Raw genomic sequence first — 17,666 nt, forward strand, 5'->3', positions numbered from 1 at the left:
GCTTCCGATTGGTCAGTTGATTTCATGTAACTCTTTTTATGTTAGGTTTTCCAGAAAGGTTCTGCTATTTATTACATTATGGGGAGGCTGAGGAAGGCAAAGAACTCCTCTTTATCAGCAAGTACCATAAGCCATGAGCTAAAAACAGTACTTTTTACATAGATCACTTTTCACAATTAAATGTCTTATATATATTATCACATCCATTTAACGTATGAGGAAACAGAGATTCAAAGAGATTTTGTATATAAGCTGAAGCCACACAGGTAGCAAATGGTGCATTTAGTACTGCATCTTGGTCTTTAAGCTGCAAAGGCCATAAACTTGTATTATGTCATGTAACCAGCTCAGATGTCACTGCTGACACAATCCTTCACTCTCTTACCACGTGTGCCTCACGGTTAATATTCTCTTCTTGATATCATCATAGCATCCATCCACCCACCCTGCCATCCTTCCACACATTTAACTTCTGTCCTTCCTTCCATCCATCCGTCATCCACTTATAACAACTAATCGGTGTTAAACACCTATCATTTGGCCAATTGCTCATATCCTGGAAAAATGAAGAGCCCCTTCCCCTCTACATTCCTACCAACTGGTGGAGGGGTTTTGGCATGTTGTTGGTATTCTGTAGCTGCCTGTTGACTTATAATGCTTCTGCTGAGAAACCTGAAATTAGCACCCAAATCAACTTAGTTGATTTTAACAAAGGAAGTAGAAGGACTGCAGAGTTTTAAACAATAGGGATCATTTATGCATTCTTTCCATCCACCTCTCTTACTACTTCTAATAAGTAGGTAATAATAAAATGCACATCAGAGTCATCCAGGACTGTCTTCTCAGAGGCTTCTCTTGACTCATCACTCATCACTGTCACTTTCCCACACATTTAACATCAGTGGAGCTTTGACCTTCCCCACCTCAGAGGCCTGAGGCAGTGCTGGGAAGAGCAGGGCCAATGCAGGGCAAGCCTCATGAACTTCTCAGGCCAGAATCCTAGGCCTTCTGCTCTACTAGCCCCTGAAGTCACTGAATAGAAAGGCCTTGCTGGAGGCCTTTACATTTAACACTAAGGAATGTTCTCAATTGTCAAAATCATTTTGAATTTTTATCCTGCTTTCTCTGATATTAGCTGTGCTTGCCAGTTTTGTGTAGCTATAATATGCTTTATATGTATTCATCCACATCATTGAACTTTTAAAAATCCCTAATGGTAGGTGCCTGGGTCCCTCAGTCAGTTAAGTGTCCCACTTCAGTTCAGGTCATGATCTCACAGTTCATGAGTTCAAGCCCCGTGTCGGGCTCTGGGCTAACAGCTCAGAACTCAGAGCCTGGAGCCTGCTTCAGATTCTGTGTCTCCCTCGCTCTCTGCCCCTCCCCCATTCACACTCTGTCTCTCCTTCTCTCTCTCTCAAAAATAAATAAACATTAAAAAAATTTTTTTTAATCCCTAATGGTAGAAGATCAAAGAGAAAATTCTGTGGCCCAATTTAGCTTAACTTAGATTCAATAATTATCCTTTCCTTACTGTAGTTGTAAATCTACCTGAAATATTATCATACACTTTACATTTCTTCATATTATTCAACAATAAATAATCAACATGCTGCTGGAGGATAGAAATGGAAAAAAGGGGGGCGGGCACCTGGGTGGCTCAGTTGGTTAAGCGTATGACTCTTGGTTTCAGCTCAGGTCATGATCTCACGGTTCATGGCTTTGAGCCCCACATCGGGCTACGTGCTGACAGTGTGGAGCCCGCTTAGGATTCTCTCTCTCCCTCTCTTTCTCCCCCACTCGCTCTCCTTATCTCTTTCTCAAAATAAATAAACTTAAAAAAAGAAATGGAAAAGAAAGACAAGAATGTGGTATTTGCATTTGTTCTTTAAGAAGGAGCCCAGTAGGAAAGTGTAGCAGCCCAGACTCAGAGGTAGACCTGTATACTGTCTGCTATGATACCTGATGAGGTTTACTGGCTTATTCTCTGTTCAGATGACAGGCTTCTTTTCTCCATTATCAAGACACAGGTAGGACAGAGCCCAATGTGTTCAGTAGAGAGAATATTGCTTAGTTTACCTGAAACAGCTGTCACTGAAGATTTGGGAGGAGTAAAAGACATAATCACACCTGTGTCTTAGGACCATAACTCTTTCGCAGCAGCGGGGGGGACGGCATGAAGGGGTTGAGATCTCAAAGGCAACAAGATTTCAAAAGTGTAGATGGTAGAATATGGGGGCCTATATAATAACATGGCGGCTGGCAGAACAAAAATGAGATAAATAGGAAGGGCACTGAGGTAAGACAGACCTGGCACCTGACCAAGTATGGCATGGGGCGGAGTGAGAAATCTGGAGGAAGAAGGACGTGTCTGAGATGACATTGAAGATTCGAACATGGGTGACTGAGAAGAGGTTGGTTGGATTCACCAGGACTGGGAACTCCAAGAAGAAGTGACAGGTTGAGGGGAGGAGAAATGCCGAATTGCATTTCAGGCTTGTGGTATTTGGACTATCAGTGGAGCACGAGGTTTGTGGTCAGTGGAGCGTGCACGGCCGACAGTGGTGATAGAAGAGTCAATGGAATCTGTATAAGAGTAGAATCCATAGAGGGGAGCCTGGGTGGCTCAGTCAGTTAAGTGTCTGACTTCAGCTCAGGTCATGATCTTGGTGGTTTGTGGGTTTGAGTCCCGCATCGGGCTCTGTGCTGACAGCTCAGAGCCTGGAGCCTGCTTCGGATTGTGTGTCTCCCTCTCTCTCTGTTCCTCCCTGCTCATGCTATCTCAAAAATAAATAAATAATTTTTTTGAAAAAAAGAGTAGAATCCATAGAAAGAGATGAGATCTCCCAAGAAGAGAACATGGAAAGGAAATGAAAAGAGGGGCAAGGATAGATCCTAGGAGAGCACTGCCATTTACAAACCAGGCACAAGAAAAGAGAAATTTAAAGGAGTCAGGGAAAGAATGGTCAGAGGCAAGAGAAAGTAGTGATTTTAAATACTAAGAAAGTAGGGTGTGGTTGTGTGGGGGGGCCCTCAATCAATCCCTACTCTTACCCCAAAGCCATGCAAAAAAGCATTGAAAAAAACAAGCCTATTGTACGAAGTGAATCACTATACTATACACCTGAAACTAATATTACACTATCTATTAACTAACTGGAATTTAAATAAAAATTTTCACAAAAAAAAAACTTTCACAAAAGAAAAAAGGAAAGAAAAGAACAACCAAATAGCATCCAAAGAACAAGAGAAAGAACTGAGCACTTACCACGTGCTAGGCATTATGCTGAGAATTTTACAAACCTTATTTCATTATGCTAACTGCAGGTTTGAAGTGTGAAAGAGTGGTTAAATGGCACCAGGGGTTCAAACCCTGGCTCTGCCATTCACTAGGTCTGTGAGCTTGGATAAAGTTTCTCTTCTTTAAATGAGAGCAACTCATTATCTCACAGGGAAGCATGAATATCATGTAAGATAATGCATTTCAAGTTATATAGCTTGTCATGTGTTTACTCAAATGAGCCCTCATTATCATTTATTTGGGATTGCTTTTATGATATCTGTCTCCCCCACAGAAAACCCCACATGTTTAAAGATCATGTCTGCTTTGTTAACAGACTTGTTATTTGCTATTCAGTTTTGTTAGCAGGTGAATACCCTCAGTGTCTGCATGTTGTAGGCACTCGATAAATATTAGTTGATTGACTAAACAGTCCCATTTCATCCACATGTCCTCGCCTGTGGATGTACCTGTTCTCTTTAAAGAAGAGGGGATCTGGGGCACCTGGGTGGCTCGGTTAAGCGTCTGACTTCAGCTCAGGTCATGATCTTGCGGTCCGTGAGTTCGAGCCCCGCGTCGGGCTCTGTGCAGACAGCTCAGAGCCTGGAGCCTATTTCAGATTCTGTGTCTCCCTCTCTCTCTGCCCCTCCCCTGCTCATGCTCTGTCTCTCTCTCTGTCTCAGAAATAAATAAACGTTAAAAAAAAATTTTTTTAAATGAAGGCCATGGATTCTCATACACACACTGGTCCATTGTGACTGTCCAGGTTTCACAAGAGGATGTCATTCTTTTTTTATTTTTTATTTTTGGGACCGAGAGAGACAGAGCATGAACGGGGGAGGGGCAGAGAGAGAGGGAGACACAGAATCGGAAACAGGCTCCAGGCTCCGAGCCATCAGCCCAGAGCCTGATGCGGGGCTTGAACTCATGGACCGCGAGATAGTGACCTGGCTGAAGTCGGACGCTTAACCGACTGCGCCACCCAGGAGCCCCAAGAGGATGTCATTCTTAAGCACAGCTTAATTGCCTGTTAATTAAAAGACACAGATGTGAGGGGGAATAGAGAATTTCTAATCAAAAGGAATAAAGTTTCAGTTAAGTAAGATGAGTAAGCTCGAGATGTCTGCTGCACCTTGCACCTATGGTCACTAACACCACAGAGCACACTTAAATATTTGTTGGGGGGGTGTAAATCTCATCTTTTATTCTTACCACAATAAAATAAATTTTTAAAAAATTCTTTCGGAAAATATAAAACTATAAAGGGCAAATAAGGATCAGATATACTGACAAAGGAGAATTAATTGACAGTTTAATATTTTATTTTTATGTCTTCATATCTTGAGAGATAAGATTGTTTGTAAATAGCAAAATTAAGAACAGTTACATGATTCTTGAAAATTCATTATTGTGGAACTATGATGCTCATCAAGAAGCATCATTTTGTAGATGGAAAAACTAGCTGGTTATTCAGTCCTGGCTAATGGAATGACTATATTCTCTTACATACTTGAGTGCATGTGGTATTATTTGCTCACACAGAAAAAAAATTATATTCTACTGGTGTCTTAATAAAATAGCAGCTAATAGTTATGGAGTACCTGCTAAGTGGTTTTGCTATACTAAGTCATATAGTTCTTATACCATTCCAATGAGAACTCATTTCTCATGTGAGGAAACTAAGGCATAGACGAGTTATATAATTGGTTCAAAGTCCTACAGTAGTAATTAGTGGATTTGGGGTTTGAACCTATGTGTCTTAATCACTATAATGAAAGGAACTTGTACACTATCAGACAAGTATCTAATAAAATCATGTTTTATTGAAGGATTTTTTTACTACAATCCATAGTAAGAAACACATTTCACACTGTATTATACATACTTCCTCTGCCTATATGTTATACACTAGTTTCACATAAAAACATTTGCTCTTACTGTGTGTGAAACTCTGATATATTCTGAGTTTTGAACTCAGAGTTCAGAACTCTGAGTTCTGAACTATATTCACAGTTTTCTGAATTCTGTTCTTTTTCACTAAAAGAATTCTAATTGAACTCCAAAATTGTGTACATTTATTTCATAGTCCATTAATGGTTTGAGACCTGTAGTCTGGAAAACCACCATAATAAGGGGACATATTAAGATTCAATAATACTAAATGAAGATAACAACTAGGAATACCACTTATTAAGCATCTACTATGTGCCAAAGTACTGTTGTTGATATTTATGTATAATATCCTCAGTTCTCATTATAGCCTTGAAAAGTAACTCAATATTTTTTCCGACAAGAACTGGGATGTGGAGAAGTTAAGAGATTTGTCCTACAGAGATGAGCCTGATTAAAGACTTCTTCTGCTAATCTAATAATAACATTTAAATATTACTTAACAATTAAATTAAATTAGTAAACAATTTAAACAATTAAATCAGTAAAAACAAAAACAAAAACAAAAAGACACAGCTCTGTACTTCACTAGGAGGTTACTTACTAGAAAATAGTATCCAATTCACTGCTACCCAATAGTTTTTCAAAACCTAAGAGAGGGGCACCTGGGTGGCTCAGTTGGTGAAGCCTCCAACTCTTGATTTGGGCTCAAGTCATGATCTTTGTTTCATGAGTTTGAGCCCTGCATCAGGCTCTGCATTGACACTGTGGAGCCTGCTTGGGATTCTCTCTCTCTCAAAAAATAAACTAGAAAAAAAATTTTTTTAAACCTGAGAGAAGCAATACCTAGGAAGGAGTGCTTGAAGAATATAGTCTGTGCCTTCTGCTAAGTCAGACACTTCCCTGAATACTTACTGTATAGTTCTCATGCTGAAGTATTATTAGCCCCATTTTACAAATGGAGAAACTGAAGCACAAGAATTTAAGTCCCATGCTTAGTTTTGTTTTTTGTTTTTTTTTTTTAATTTTTTTTTAACGTTTATTTACTTTTGAGACAGAGAGAGACAGAGGATGAACGGGGGAGGGTCAGAGAGAGAGAGGGAGACACAGAATCTGAAACAGGCTCCAGGCTCTGAGCTGTCAGCACAGAGCCCGACGCGGGGCTCGAACTCACGAGCCGTGAGATCGTGACCTGAGCCGAAGTTGGACGCTTAACCGACTGAGCCACCCAGGCGCCCCTTAAGTCCCATGCTTAGTAAGCAGCAGAGTGAGTTTCCAACCCAGGAAACCTGGCCCACGCTCTTAGCCTTTCATTGTGCTGTGTCTCTTAAGTTCTACCTAGACTGAGTCATAATACCCACCACCTCCATTCTACCCCACAATATTGTTTTTGTGCATTTTGCTTCGATGCTACGTCATGAGCCTATGCTAAGACTTGATGTGGGGTCCCATATTAAAAACAAACAGCACTGGGGCGCCTGGGTGGCTCAGTCAATTAAGCGTTGGACTTCAGCTCAGGTCAGGATCTCACAGTTCGTGGGTTTGAGCCCCACGTTGGGCTCTGTGCTGACCGCTCAGAGCCTGGAGCCTGCTTTGGTGTCTGTGTCTGCCTCTCTCTCTCTGCCCCTCCCCTGCTCCTCTCCCTCCCTCTCTCTCTCTCTTTCTCAAAAATAGATAAACGTTAAAAAAAAAAAAAAAAAAACAGCGCCATCATCCTCAACATTGAATCACTGTTTATCACAACACACCCTTTATGAGAACCCAGGACGAATTCCAGCCCAGTTACTACATCAGAAAGATTCTATTTCCTTTAAACATTGGCTGGCTTTTATCTTACAGATACTGTGAAATGTGTAACAGACCAGCATTTCCTTATTGTGCTGTTAGGCAACTTATACTCAAGGATGAAATTCCTGTCTCTGAAATTCCTGTCTACTTCCTTTCTTCTGTTCCACCTTCTCACTGAGGCTTGCACACTTCATTTGATGGAGGTTGATGAAACTCCTTTTTGGAACAAACTGAGAATACATAAACGTGTCCCATTGCATATTTATGAGTTAGTTATTATTAACTTTCCTGCAGATGAGGAAACTGACACTAGGAAGCCTTTGAAGAAAGGACTCAAGTGTGCAGCACTTAGTTTACCCCTTGATGTCATGCCACCTTAAACTCGTGACCTCATTTTCCCCTGGCCGCTTAAGGTTGTGTGGAAAGATGCATCATATTTACAGTCATCATCCTGGGTTCTCCCCTGTGAGTTGTGTGACCTTATACAATTCACGCAATCTCTCTGTGCCTCTGTTTCCTCACCTGCAAGATGGAAATAATAACATGCCTACCACACGGGGTGGCTGGGCAGAAGAAGAGTTAATTTATGTGACGTTCTTAGAGCCGTTCCTGGGACATATGCATCATATATATCATCACCCTTCCCATCACCATCTCCTCCCCTTCCTTCTTGGCTCTTGCCTCTGTTATTTGTGGGGAACTTCCATCCCCTCTCAAAGGATCACACCTACGTGTAGAGGTGCCCAAGAGGTCTCACATGGGCTCAAGACCGGTTTTGTCACGTTTCCCCTCCAGCGTACTACCTCAGGTCCCACTTCCATTCACGCCACCTGCGGGTTTCCCACCCCAGCCCTTGTGTGCCGCTAGTGACACCTGTGCCTGGCTTGCTGTCTCTTAATATGAAAAACATGTGAGTCCTTAAAGTGTACTCTTTCTTGGGGTCCTAAGACATTGCTTCTGCATCGCAACCCTGCCGAATCTTATCATCTAAGCTCTGATGCAGTGTTCCTTCTGCTGAGTTTCCTTTATCCCCTCTCTCTTTGGAATTGCACATATGTCCATGGGGCTTAGTCAAAACCAATCCCCTAAACAGACACCATGCTGCCCTGTCCATCCCCTTGCGCTCTTTTCTCCAGGCCTCAGCCCTTTACCTACTCCTCTGCCGACTCCCTCCCTACCAGCTCACCAGGCACAGGCAGCCATGTGCAAACCCCACCTCGGGATTAGCTGACCCCCTCCTACAGATCTATAGACCATTGTCTGTTTCCTGTGTTGGTGAGCGCTCCCCAGCTGGATCACAAACTCCTTGACGTTAGAGAGCATGTCTGAGAATTCTGCACCTTCACAGCACTTAGTTCGGGACTGAACATAGGGGCGGCTCCCACAAACAGTTGTGGGTTGACTGATTATTTTGCAGTAGTCTTGATAGGTCCTGGCAAAACCAGAATGAAAAACCTCTTTGGAGAGGGAAACATTTGTTGCCTCTGGTGGAGTGACCTAGCACCTCAGTTAGTTTAGGACTATCTTGGTTTTAGTACTGAAAGGTCCCATGCACCCTGAGACCCCTCAATCCTGGGCAAACTGAGATGGTTGGTCACCTAGACTAGGCTTCCCCAGTTTCAGATATGCCCAAACACTCTAGACCAGATACCAGCCCTCTCATTGTCCAACCTCACATGTCTGCCTACATGCTCCTGCACAACAGACACACTCACATTCACTCACTCTCATGAGTCATACCATCATTACCTGATCCCCCACTGCTTTTTTTTTAAGTTTATTTATTTATTTTGAGGTGGGGCAGAGAGAAAAGCAAAGAGAGACAATCCCAGGCAGGCTCCACACTGTCAGCACAGAGCCCAGTGCAAGGCTTGAACCTGTGAACCGCGAGATCATGACCTGAGCCGAAGTCAGACACTGACTGAGCCACCCAGGCACCCCATGTTCCCCCACTCTTGCGGCCTGTATCAGGTCATGTAAACTAGTGGTCCACAATTGCCCCAGACTTGACAGACCAAAGGAAAATGTACTGTCATCTCAGCCTTTGCCCCCAGCCTTGTGACCTTCCCCATTACCATTCTTTTCGATAATCACTTTTCTCTAATCAGCAGAGGATAGAAACACAGGTCTCTCAACCCTGAGAGGCAGAATTTCAGATATTGCTGTCTTCTGCCTTCTGAATCCTTGCGGATGGGTCAGGATTTGATGCGTTTTCGAATATCGGATTGTCATTCTTGGGAACTGAAGCTGAGGAAAACCCCTGGTACATGAACTCCTTCCCCCCACAGCCATAATTGCGCCTTTCACACCGATATCATCAGCCCTCCACCAGCACTTGGGTCCAGCACAGCCTCGCCATCTGCTCATGTGACACCAACATTATGGCCTCCCTCCATGCATCCCTAAATGGGGCTGGAGAAGGCAACGGAGATGGTGAGCGTGCCAGCTGGCACTGGTGACACAAACCTAGACAGCGATGAATCACGGCCCAGGACAGAGAGGAAGAAGGGAGGATGCTGATGGCTAATTGTGCACCGTCATCAGAGCTGCAAGGCGGACCTCTCTGTTCACGGAAGCAGAACCAGCACGGCATTTCTGTTCCTGCAGTAAATGCAAAGCTTCTTTTTAATATGTGGTCATGAGAGAATGTTCAATAGAAAGGAAACCTAGAAATCAAGATCCAAATTGTTCTGTTTTTGCTTCTGTGCATCTCTAACTGGCATAACTGGGGACTCTCCAGGGAGTCTGGGGATTACTTGAAAATGACAAGCAGGGGTTTCTGGCTGGTCAGGGAGTCGGATCAGAGTAAACAGACTTATGCTGATAGGTCCGTTCTGTCCAGGAGGCTCCAAAGTTCCCACCTACCTCTACTCCCCTGAGCCTCCCAGGTTCTCTGTTCTTTACTTTATGCCCTGCAGTTAACTGATTTGTGCATTAATTCAGTTCTCTCTGAATGTTGCTTCCAGGATTCAATTGGCCAGGCAGTTATTCAAGGTTTGTTCTATAGATTTCAAATCTGGGCATATTGACCTTAGCTTTTTTGTTGTTGTCATTATTGTTGATTTTGATGTATTTGAAGTTAGGACAGTCTATGTTCTAAAAGTTTCTATTCTACATTTTTCTAATGAGTCGTTTTACGTACGTATGTTTTTGCTTTTGTTTACTTCACTTTCATCTTGACCTTTTTCAAATGGAGGTGGTAGCACAAAGGCACCCAGTAAAATAGGACACTTGTCCTCAATAGAGGGGGCTAGCTGCCATTTTTGGGTTTTGTTTTATCCAAAAGCTCCCATAGATCCTGCCTGTTCTCCAAGCAGTTATTCCCCAAGGGCTGATGAAGCCAAGAGACAGAAATATGTTTCCAGCCACATGGAGGATATACAAAGAAATCCCAGATCAGGCCTGTGCAGGAGGCACGGGTAGCCCTGGAGGTAAAGTCCCAACACTGTTGCAATCATAGTGTTTTCTCAGCTCCAGAACATTCAGGTCAGCTGGCTAGGTTCCTTCCCATCAGGTCATCTCAGTTGACCAGTGAAGCACAAAAGAGAAACTTCATGGCCTTGACCTCATAAACTAGCAGCCAACAGGAACACCTGTTAGCAAGGGCAGCTTTGGAGTACCTCTCTCTCACTCTTACGGGAAACATACTAATCCAAATCTCTCTGTGGCTAAAGAGAAAAGAAACAAAGTGCTGAAACAGCAGAGATGGCTGGCCTGAGCACTGGTGATTTACATGTGGTGCCAAGAAATAACTTCAGGTGCAGAGAAACACACAGGAGTGTCCAGAGATTACTAGATGGTCAGAAGTTGTGACAGCAGGTCCTCTGGGGAAGAGGGACAGAAAATGCCAGGTGGTAAAATATCATTCATATACAACCAGAGAGAAGTCGTGTATGAAGGACAACAAACGGAAAGTATGATCTACGACCTACCTGAAGGTAAAGGAAGGTGGCAATGGATGAGGCCAAAAGGTAAACGACCTTTATAGCAGAATGGATAGGAGTTTCTGAATGCTTTCAGCTACAAGAAGGAGAAACTGCAGAAATAATTTCCCGGAAGTAGAGGCTGTGCCTGGTTTCAGAGAGTGGGCAGAGTGTAAGGCTTCTCTGCTATGTTGTGGCTAAAGAAATGGATATGAAATAGGTAAGACTGCCGTTAGAGTCGAGCCTGTTCTCCGCCCCGTAACTCTCCAGGCTTTTTTGTAGAACAAAATTTTGATGCCATAATACAGGTATTTTTTTTTCCTCTGAGGATCAGAAAATGTGGGTTTCTAGTCCCAGACTTACACAAACTAGCTATCATGACCTTAGGTTAGTCATTCCAGGGCTATTCCAGCTTTAGATTTAAAGATTCCAGCTTTAATAAGAGATTCTTAAAAACTGAGAACAAACTGAGGGTTGATGGGGGGTGGGAGGGAGGGGAGGGTAGGTGATGGGCATTGAAGAGGGCATCTTTTGGGATGAGCACTGAGTGTTGTATGGAAACTAATTTGACAATAAATTTCATATATTAAAAAAAAAAGATTCCAGCTTTAGAACTTTAGATTTCCTAAACCTTTCCTTCTCCCTCATTGACCCATAGGTACTTCCAAGTAAAAACAATTTTAAGCCATAAACGATGTACAAACATGTCCTCCCAAGTTCTGATTTTATTCCATAATGATTATTTTGATACTTTTTTAAAAGAACAACACTTTAAGATATTTTTTCTCCATTTTAGTTTCCCTACTTTGCTGATTCTCAACCTAAGTACATGTTTAGCTTACTTGTTGGATAATTCAGCAGTGGTCAGTTCCCCATTCAGCCTTCTCATCTATGAAATATAAAGGTTTGAGACGGGAATATCTCCAAGAACCCTTTCAGCTTAATTTTCTGTAGTCTCATAACCTCAAAAATCTGTTTTCTATCTACCTTTATAACCATCTTATCCTGGTACTTTGGTGTTTCCAAATATGAAAGCGACAACGAATGTCGACATTTCTATATTCACTCAACCTCTCATACCTACAAAAGGCTACATCTAAACCTCAGTGAGTGTCTGGGACATTCGTGAGTCAGAATTAAAGGATAATTATGTCCCTTTTTATGTCTAAACCTTAGGAACGATCTGTGTCTATAATAAGATGTTATCAGGAAAGTCCTGGACTTACTGGGGGAAAGCATTTTGGAATAAACGTAAAACCTTTTTGGAAAAGGTAACAGCCGTGACTGATACAGGCCGCCTGTACTGTGTTCCTCCCTGCCAATACTGAAGGGTGTGGTTCTGAAAACCTGCCTCAACCTTTCCAGGTTTTAGCTTTCCTGTGCATTGGTTTATTCATTCATGATTTACCTGCCTCTAACATTTTATAATAAGGCAAGTTTATCTCTACTATTTCATGAGCTTTCTCACGAACAGCTCTCACATCTACATCTTGCCAATTCTTATGCCGCTGCCCTTTGACTTTTCCCCTCTGTCCTGAATGGAAATATTACCTTGGCTCCCGTGCTTCCTCTGAGAGGGTGGCAGCAGAAGCTGGGTCTCTCTATAAGCCTTGCTGTGGTCTGCCTTTCAGATGGGAGCCGTTAATTATTTTCTGGGAGGTTTCTAGAACAGATGTTACAAGGCAGACAAGCAAGCACACCCTCCCTGAGCCCAGAGCACGCTGAGCCAGGCACGCACACACTCGCCAATACCAACAGAGGAAAGCTGCTGGGGTGATGGAGGGAGTGTGCTCTGAGGGGCAAACGCGGCTCCGAAGACCTGCTAATGTCTCTGTGTGGCCATGCTGTATTTTCAGCTTGTCATCATGGCTGGGACAGTGCTGCTTGCCTACTACTTCGAATGCACTGACACTTTTCAGGTGCATATCCAAGGATTCTTCTGTCAGGACGGAGACTTAATGAAGCCTTACCCGGGGACAGAGGAAGAAAGCTTCATCACCCCTCTGGTGCTCTATTGTGTGCTGGCTGCCACTCCGACTGCTATTGTAAGTACAGAATCGACTTCCTTTTTTACCGTCAGATACTAAATAACATTTCCTGTCTGCCTTTTCTACTCTTTCCTCCCTTCCTGGGCATTCACCAGCAGTCTAACGGGGGAGGAGGGGGGTGCGGGGAACGGGGGTGTCCTGTTTCAGCCAAAACAGTGAATGGAGTTCTGCATAAAAATCTCATGGACATGGGTCTCGTCTTTTGTAGGTGGCTTTTGCTTTTTGGTATCTGAATTATACATATATATATGTATATGTATGTATGTATACATATATATATACACACACACACACACACACACATTTTTAAAGTATGTGTGAATGGCATAAATTGACAGACATGATTGGCTAACATGTTAAGAACAGCTACTGTGCTCTTGAAAAAATATGCAGCGAATTGGGTCTATTCAGGAGAGGTCTTGAATGTAGATGCCGGCACTGATGGAAAGAATCGGACCAGAGTGGAATGGAATCCCCTGGCCCTGTGTCTCCTGCTGTTCTGACTGAACTTCCAGAGAGAAATCACCTGACCTGAAGTTTGCTGTCATTCATTCTTGGTGGCTCTGGCCACGTTCACATTATATCACATTCAATTCAGTTGCAACTTTACCCTCCTTCTATTTCATTCTTCTCTCGCATGAGGGGGCAAAAAAAAAAAAATGGCCAGACTATGCTCAAGGGAAACCATTTCAAAAGTATAAAATTCACAGACCTGTATCATCTGGCAAATTGATTGAATCCTTAGACATTTTAATTTCAATTTTTAAAATGACTTTGTGTTTTAAATGACTTTGTGTAGCATGTCTGGACATGCTACACGGTCAGATTCTTTGGGATGTAATCTCGGTTATCATTCCCCCCCCCTTTCTCTTCTAATAGCTGCCTCCCCCAACTCTCTCCCTTCCCCTTTCTTTTGGTAATATTGACTGGCATGCTGAGAAATATACTGACCGCTCAGACGTTCAGTTCAAGTATTGTTTTCTATGCAAGTGATCTGCTTGCTTTAAGGTGAGAAATAGATGGGATTTTGAGAAGAAATAATATGGGTATAATGAGTCATAGACTTTAAGTTCGTTTTGATCATTGATCCTAGGCTCAGCAAACCCTCCCTTAAATGATAAGACCATGCTGTTGCAATTAAGGTCAGGGGTAATAAAATTGTGGTGTATCAGAGTGGTTAAAAACGCAAGCTCTGCAGTCTGACACAGCTGGATTCACATCCTGTCTATGTGACTTTGGGCGAGTCACTCTATTGGCCACCCCACCCCACCCCCCACCGTGAAACATAGGGATAATATGACTCCCTATTTCATAGAGTTGTCATGAGACTTGAATGAGATGGTTCGTACAAATGACTCGGCACAGTGCCTAGCATGTACTAAGTGTTTAGACGTAGGGGAGCAAAGAGCCTGGCTGGAAACTGTTCTTCATCATCTTCAGGATCACAGAGCAACTTCCTCTACATAAAGGGAATGAGATTCCACTTGGAAACCCTGGAACCGCAGCTTCATCTAGAATCACATCCTGGTTTCTTTCTGTCTCAGAAGCATATCATGTTCTTGTGTATTCAGACATGACGCTAAGTGATCCGTTGACTTAACTTATTTTCCTCTCTTCTCCCTAGTCCCAGGATATACCATTGCCTAGGCTCTCCTGTAATGACTTCTTGGAATTACAGTTTTTGTCATAAAAAAAAAAAAAAAACTAAGTAAAGAAAGGGAGACAGATTATTATTAAAAATTATGGTCAAAAAAATTAGTAAATTAGTGAATCAGAAAACAATAGAATAATAAATAAGATCAGGAGCTAATTCTTAGAAAAGTAGAATGTGCAACCCCCTAGATAGTCTAATATAAGAAAGGCAGGAGTAAAAAGAAAAAAAAAGTTAAAACACATACATATAAGGAAAAATACATAAACCTATAGAAGTCTATATGGTATTTTTATTTGAATTGTATTTACAATTCTGTGCCAGTAAGTGCTTGCACCTCAATAAAATTGGTAATATTTTATGAAAAGGTAATTTACTAACAATGCCCTAAAAAGATGTAGAAAATCCGAATAGTGAATAAAGATAGAATAAACTTTTTAAACATGTCTAATATTTATCTCACAAAATATACTGAGGACACATAGCTGTAGTATAAATTCCTTCAAACTTTCAAGGAATGGAAAATTCCTAATTCTATAAAATGTTCCAGGCCCTAAAAATAAACAAAAAGCTTTTTAGTGCACATTACAAAGCAAGAAAATATGGATTTTAAACACTTAGAAAGTGTGCATGCACACCCACAAAAGCACCCCCAATAGCAAAAACAATCTCACTTTCTTTTTTTTTTTTAAACGTTTTTTTATTTATTTTTGAGACAGGGAGAGACAGAGCATGAACAGGGGAGGGTCAGAGAGAGGGAGACACAGAATCTGAAACAGGCTCCAGGCTCTGAGCTGTCAGCACAGAGCCTGACGCTGGGCTGGAACTCACAGACCACGAGATCATGACCTGAGCCGAAGTCGGCCGCTTAACCATGCAAGCATATAGAAAAAGATTGATAGATTTGTCTACCTAGAAATGAGCATTTCTAACAAAAGAAAAAGTAAAGACTGCAAAAAGTTTACAGCATATAGGACTCAAATGTAAATATCCTTAATACTTAAGAAAATGAGCTTCCCAAAATAAAAATGGGAAAGGGCAAGAATAGACAATTAACAAAACAATGACTGTGCATGTAAACATTTCTTTTTTTTTTTTAAACATTTCTAAACTCATCAATTATCCAAAGAAAAGTAGTTTTTACAAGTACAGCATTTTCCCCTATAAATTTTCCAAATGTTTTAAAGACAGAGAGCCATGTTGCTGAAGGTGTAGATACTTTCATACAGTTCTAGTTGAAGTGTAGACTGCTATTTTCTTTTAAAGAGTAGCTTGTCAAAGATGTATTAAGAGTTGATAAACTTCAGACTCAGCCAGTAATTCCATTCCCTGAATTTATGTTAAGGAAATGATCAGTTTTATATAAATACAAGGATTTGTGTTTTGGGGATGTTCATTTAGGCAATAGTTTCCGTGAAAAACTTGGAACTAGCTAAATACACAGTACTAGGGGCTTGTATAAATACATTGTGAGGCAGTCGTGTTTTTGAAACACCTTTAGTAGCAATGAAACATGTTTTTGATTTAATGTTAAGATTTTTTTTTAAGGGCTAAAAAAATTGTATATACTATTGCGTATAAAATCTTTCTCCCTTTCACAAGAGAATCTGACCATATCTTAATTTTCTGGGTCTATTTCCCTAGAAAAAGGAAAAAGGTGGTATGTATCAACTGTGTTGCTAGGCCAAATTAACCCCTGATTGGTGAATTGCATCTGAACTCTGAGAACTATAATTACCCGAGGAGGTGCCATGCTATGACTTCTAAGTGCAATGACTCTGGGACCTTGGAAGCTATGTCTGTGGAGTTGCTGCACCATATGCTGACTCCTACAGGGCATGAGGCTTTTAAGCCACAGTGGCTCCTTCATCCTCTGATATGTCTATGATCTCTTGCACCTGAGCTATACTGCTCTGCTGGACCACTGTGAGGACACATGCTGGAAAGGAGCACGTGATGTTTCCCTGCTGGCGAGCTATGGTTCCTTCCAAGTAGACCAATGCCAAATGTAGCATGTGGTTGTCTGTGGGTCTGAACATTTAATGACTCCAAGAAGATACCTTGTGTGTATGTTGCAAGTATAATCCCAAAGTTATATAGAAAAAGACTAGTAAGAACTAAACTAAACTACTAAATAAACTAAACTAAAAATGTACAGTTATTATCTATGAGTGCTAATGGTACAGTTAATTTTTTTCTTCTCTTTTATACTTTTATATGTTGCTTTCCAAATTCTACATGAATGTATAGTATTTTCAAATCAAAAGATACATTTTTAAAACATTATATACTCCCGTTCTTCTGGCAAAAACTATGAAAAGGCCAATTTTTAATAAGACTTCAAAATGACAACTCTAATGAACAAAAACACACATGGCCAAAAACAAAAACAAAAAAAAAAATTGGAAAACAGAACTTTGTGGAGAACTCTCTCCTCTCTCTGGGCAAAAATGATACCTCTTTGATTTTAAGGTTTTCAGCAGAAACTGTTCCTTTTCCCCAAATGACAAAGTCAAGGGGTATGGTAAATAAACAGTGAGCTAAGGACTAAGAACCTAACCTACAGCTCTATTCTAGCTCTCAAGTATGGAACACTTTCCATTTCTTTGCTTCTCTGGGTGAAAAATGTGACCAGTAATGCTAGCAGGTCCCTAAGATACAAGCTGAGGAATATTCCATAAATGATGATTATAAGAATGACATCTTTTTTTTTTTAATATATGAAATTTATTGTCAAATTGGTTTCCATACAACACCCAGTGCTCATCCCAACAGGTGCCCTCCTCAATACCCATCACCCACCCTGCCCTCCCTCCCACCCCCCATCAACCCTCAGTTTGTTCTCAGTTTTTAACAGTCTCTTATGCTTTGGCTGTCTCCCACTCTAACCTCTTTTTTTTTTTCCTTCCCTTCCCCCATGGGTTTCTGTTAAGTTTCTCAGGATCCACATAAGAGTGAAACCATATGGTATCTGTCTTTCTCTGTATGGCTTATTTCACTTAGCATCACACTCTCCAGTTCCATCCACGTTGCTACAAAAGGCCATATTTCATTCTTTCTCATTGCCACGTAGTATTCCATTGTGTATA

General features: G+C 41.5%; 1 protein-coding gene across 6 annotated transcripts in view; it reads left to right on the forward strand.

The window, feature by feature from the left end:
• Positions 1 to 17,666, forward strand: part of PLPPR1 (phospholipid phosphatase related 1) — a 512,674-nt gene that overhangs the window by 454,338 nt on the left and 40,670 nt on the right. For all 6 annotated transcript variants that reach the window (XM_042964601.1, XM_042964596.1, XM_042964598.1 and 3 more), the window contains one exon: positions 12,735 to 12,923. In XM_042964601.1, the coding sequence (XP_042820535.1) occupies positions 12,735 to 12,923 (189 nt within the window). The remainder of the gene's footprint in view (positions 1 to 12,734; positions 12,924 to 17,666) is intronic.

The sequence above is a fragment of the Panthera tigris genome, chromosome D4, assembly GCF_018350195.1.
Source record: "Panthera tigris isolate Pti1 chromosome D4, P.tigris_Pti1_mat1.1, whole genome shotgun sequence".
Classification (NCBI taxonomy): domain Eukaryota; kingdom Metazoa; phylum Chordata; class Mammalia; order Carnivora; family Felidae; genus Panthera; species Panthera tigris.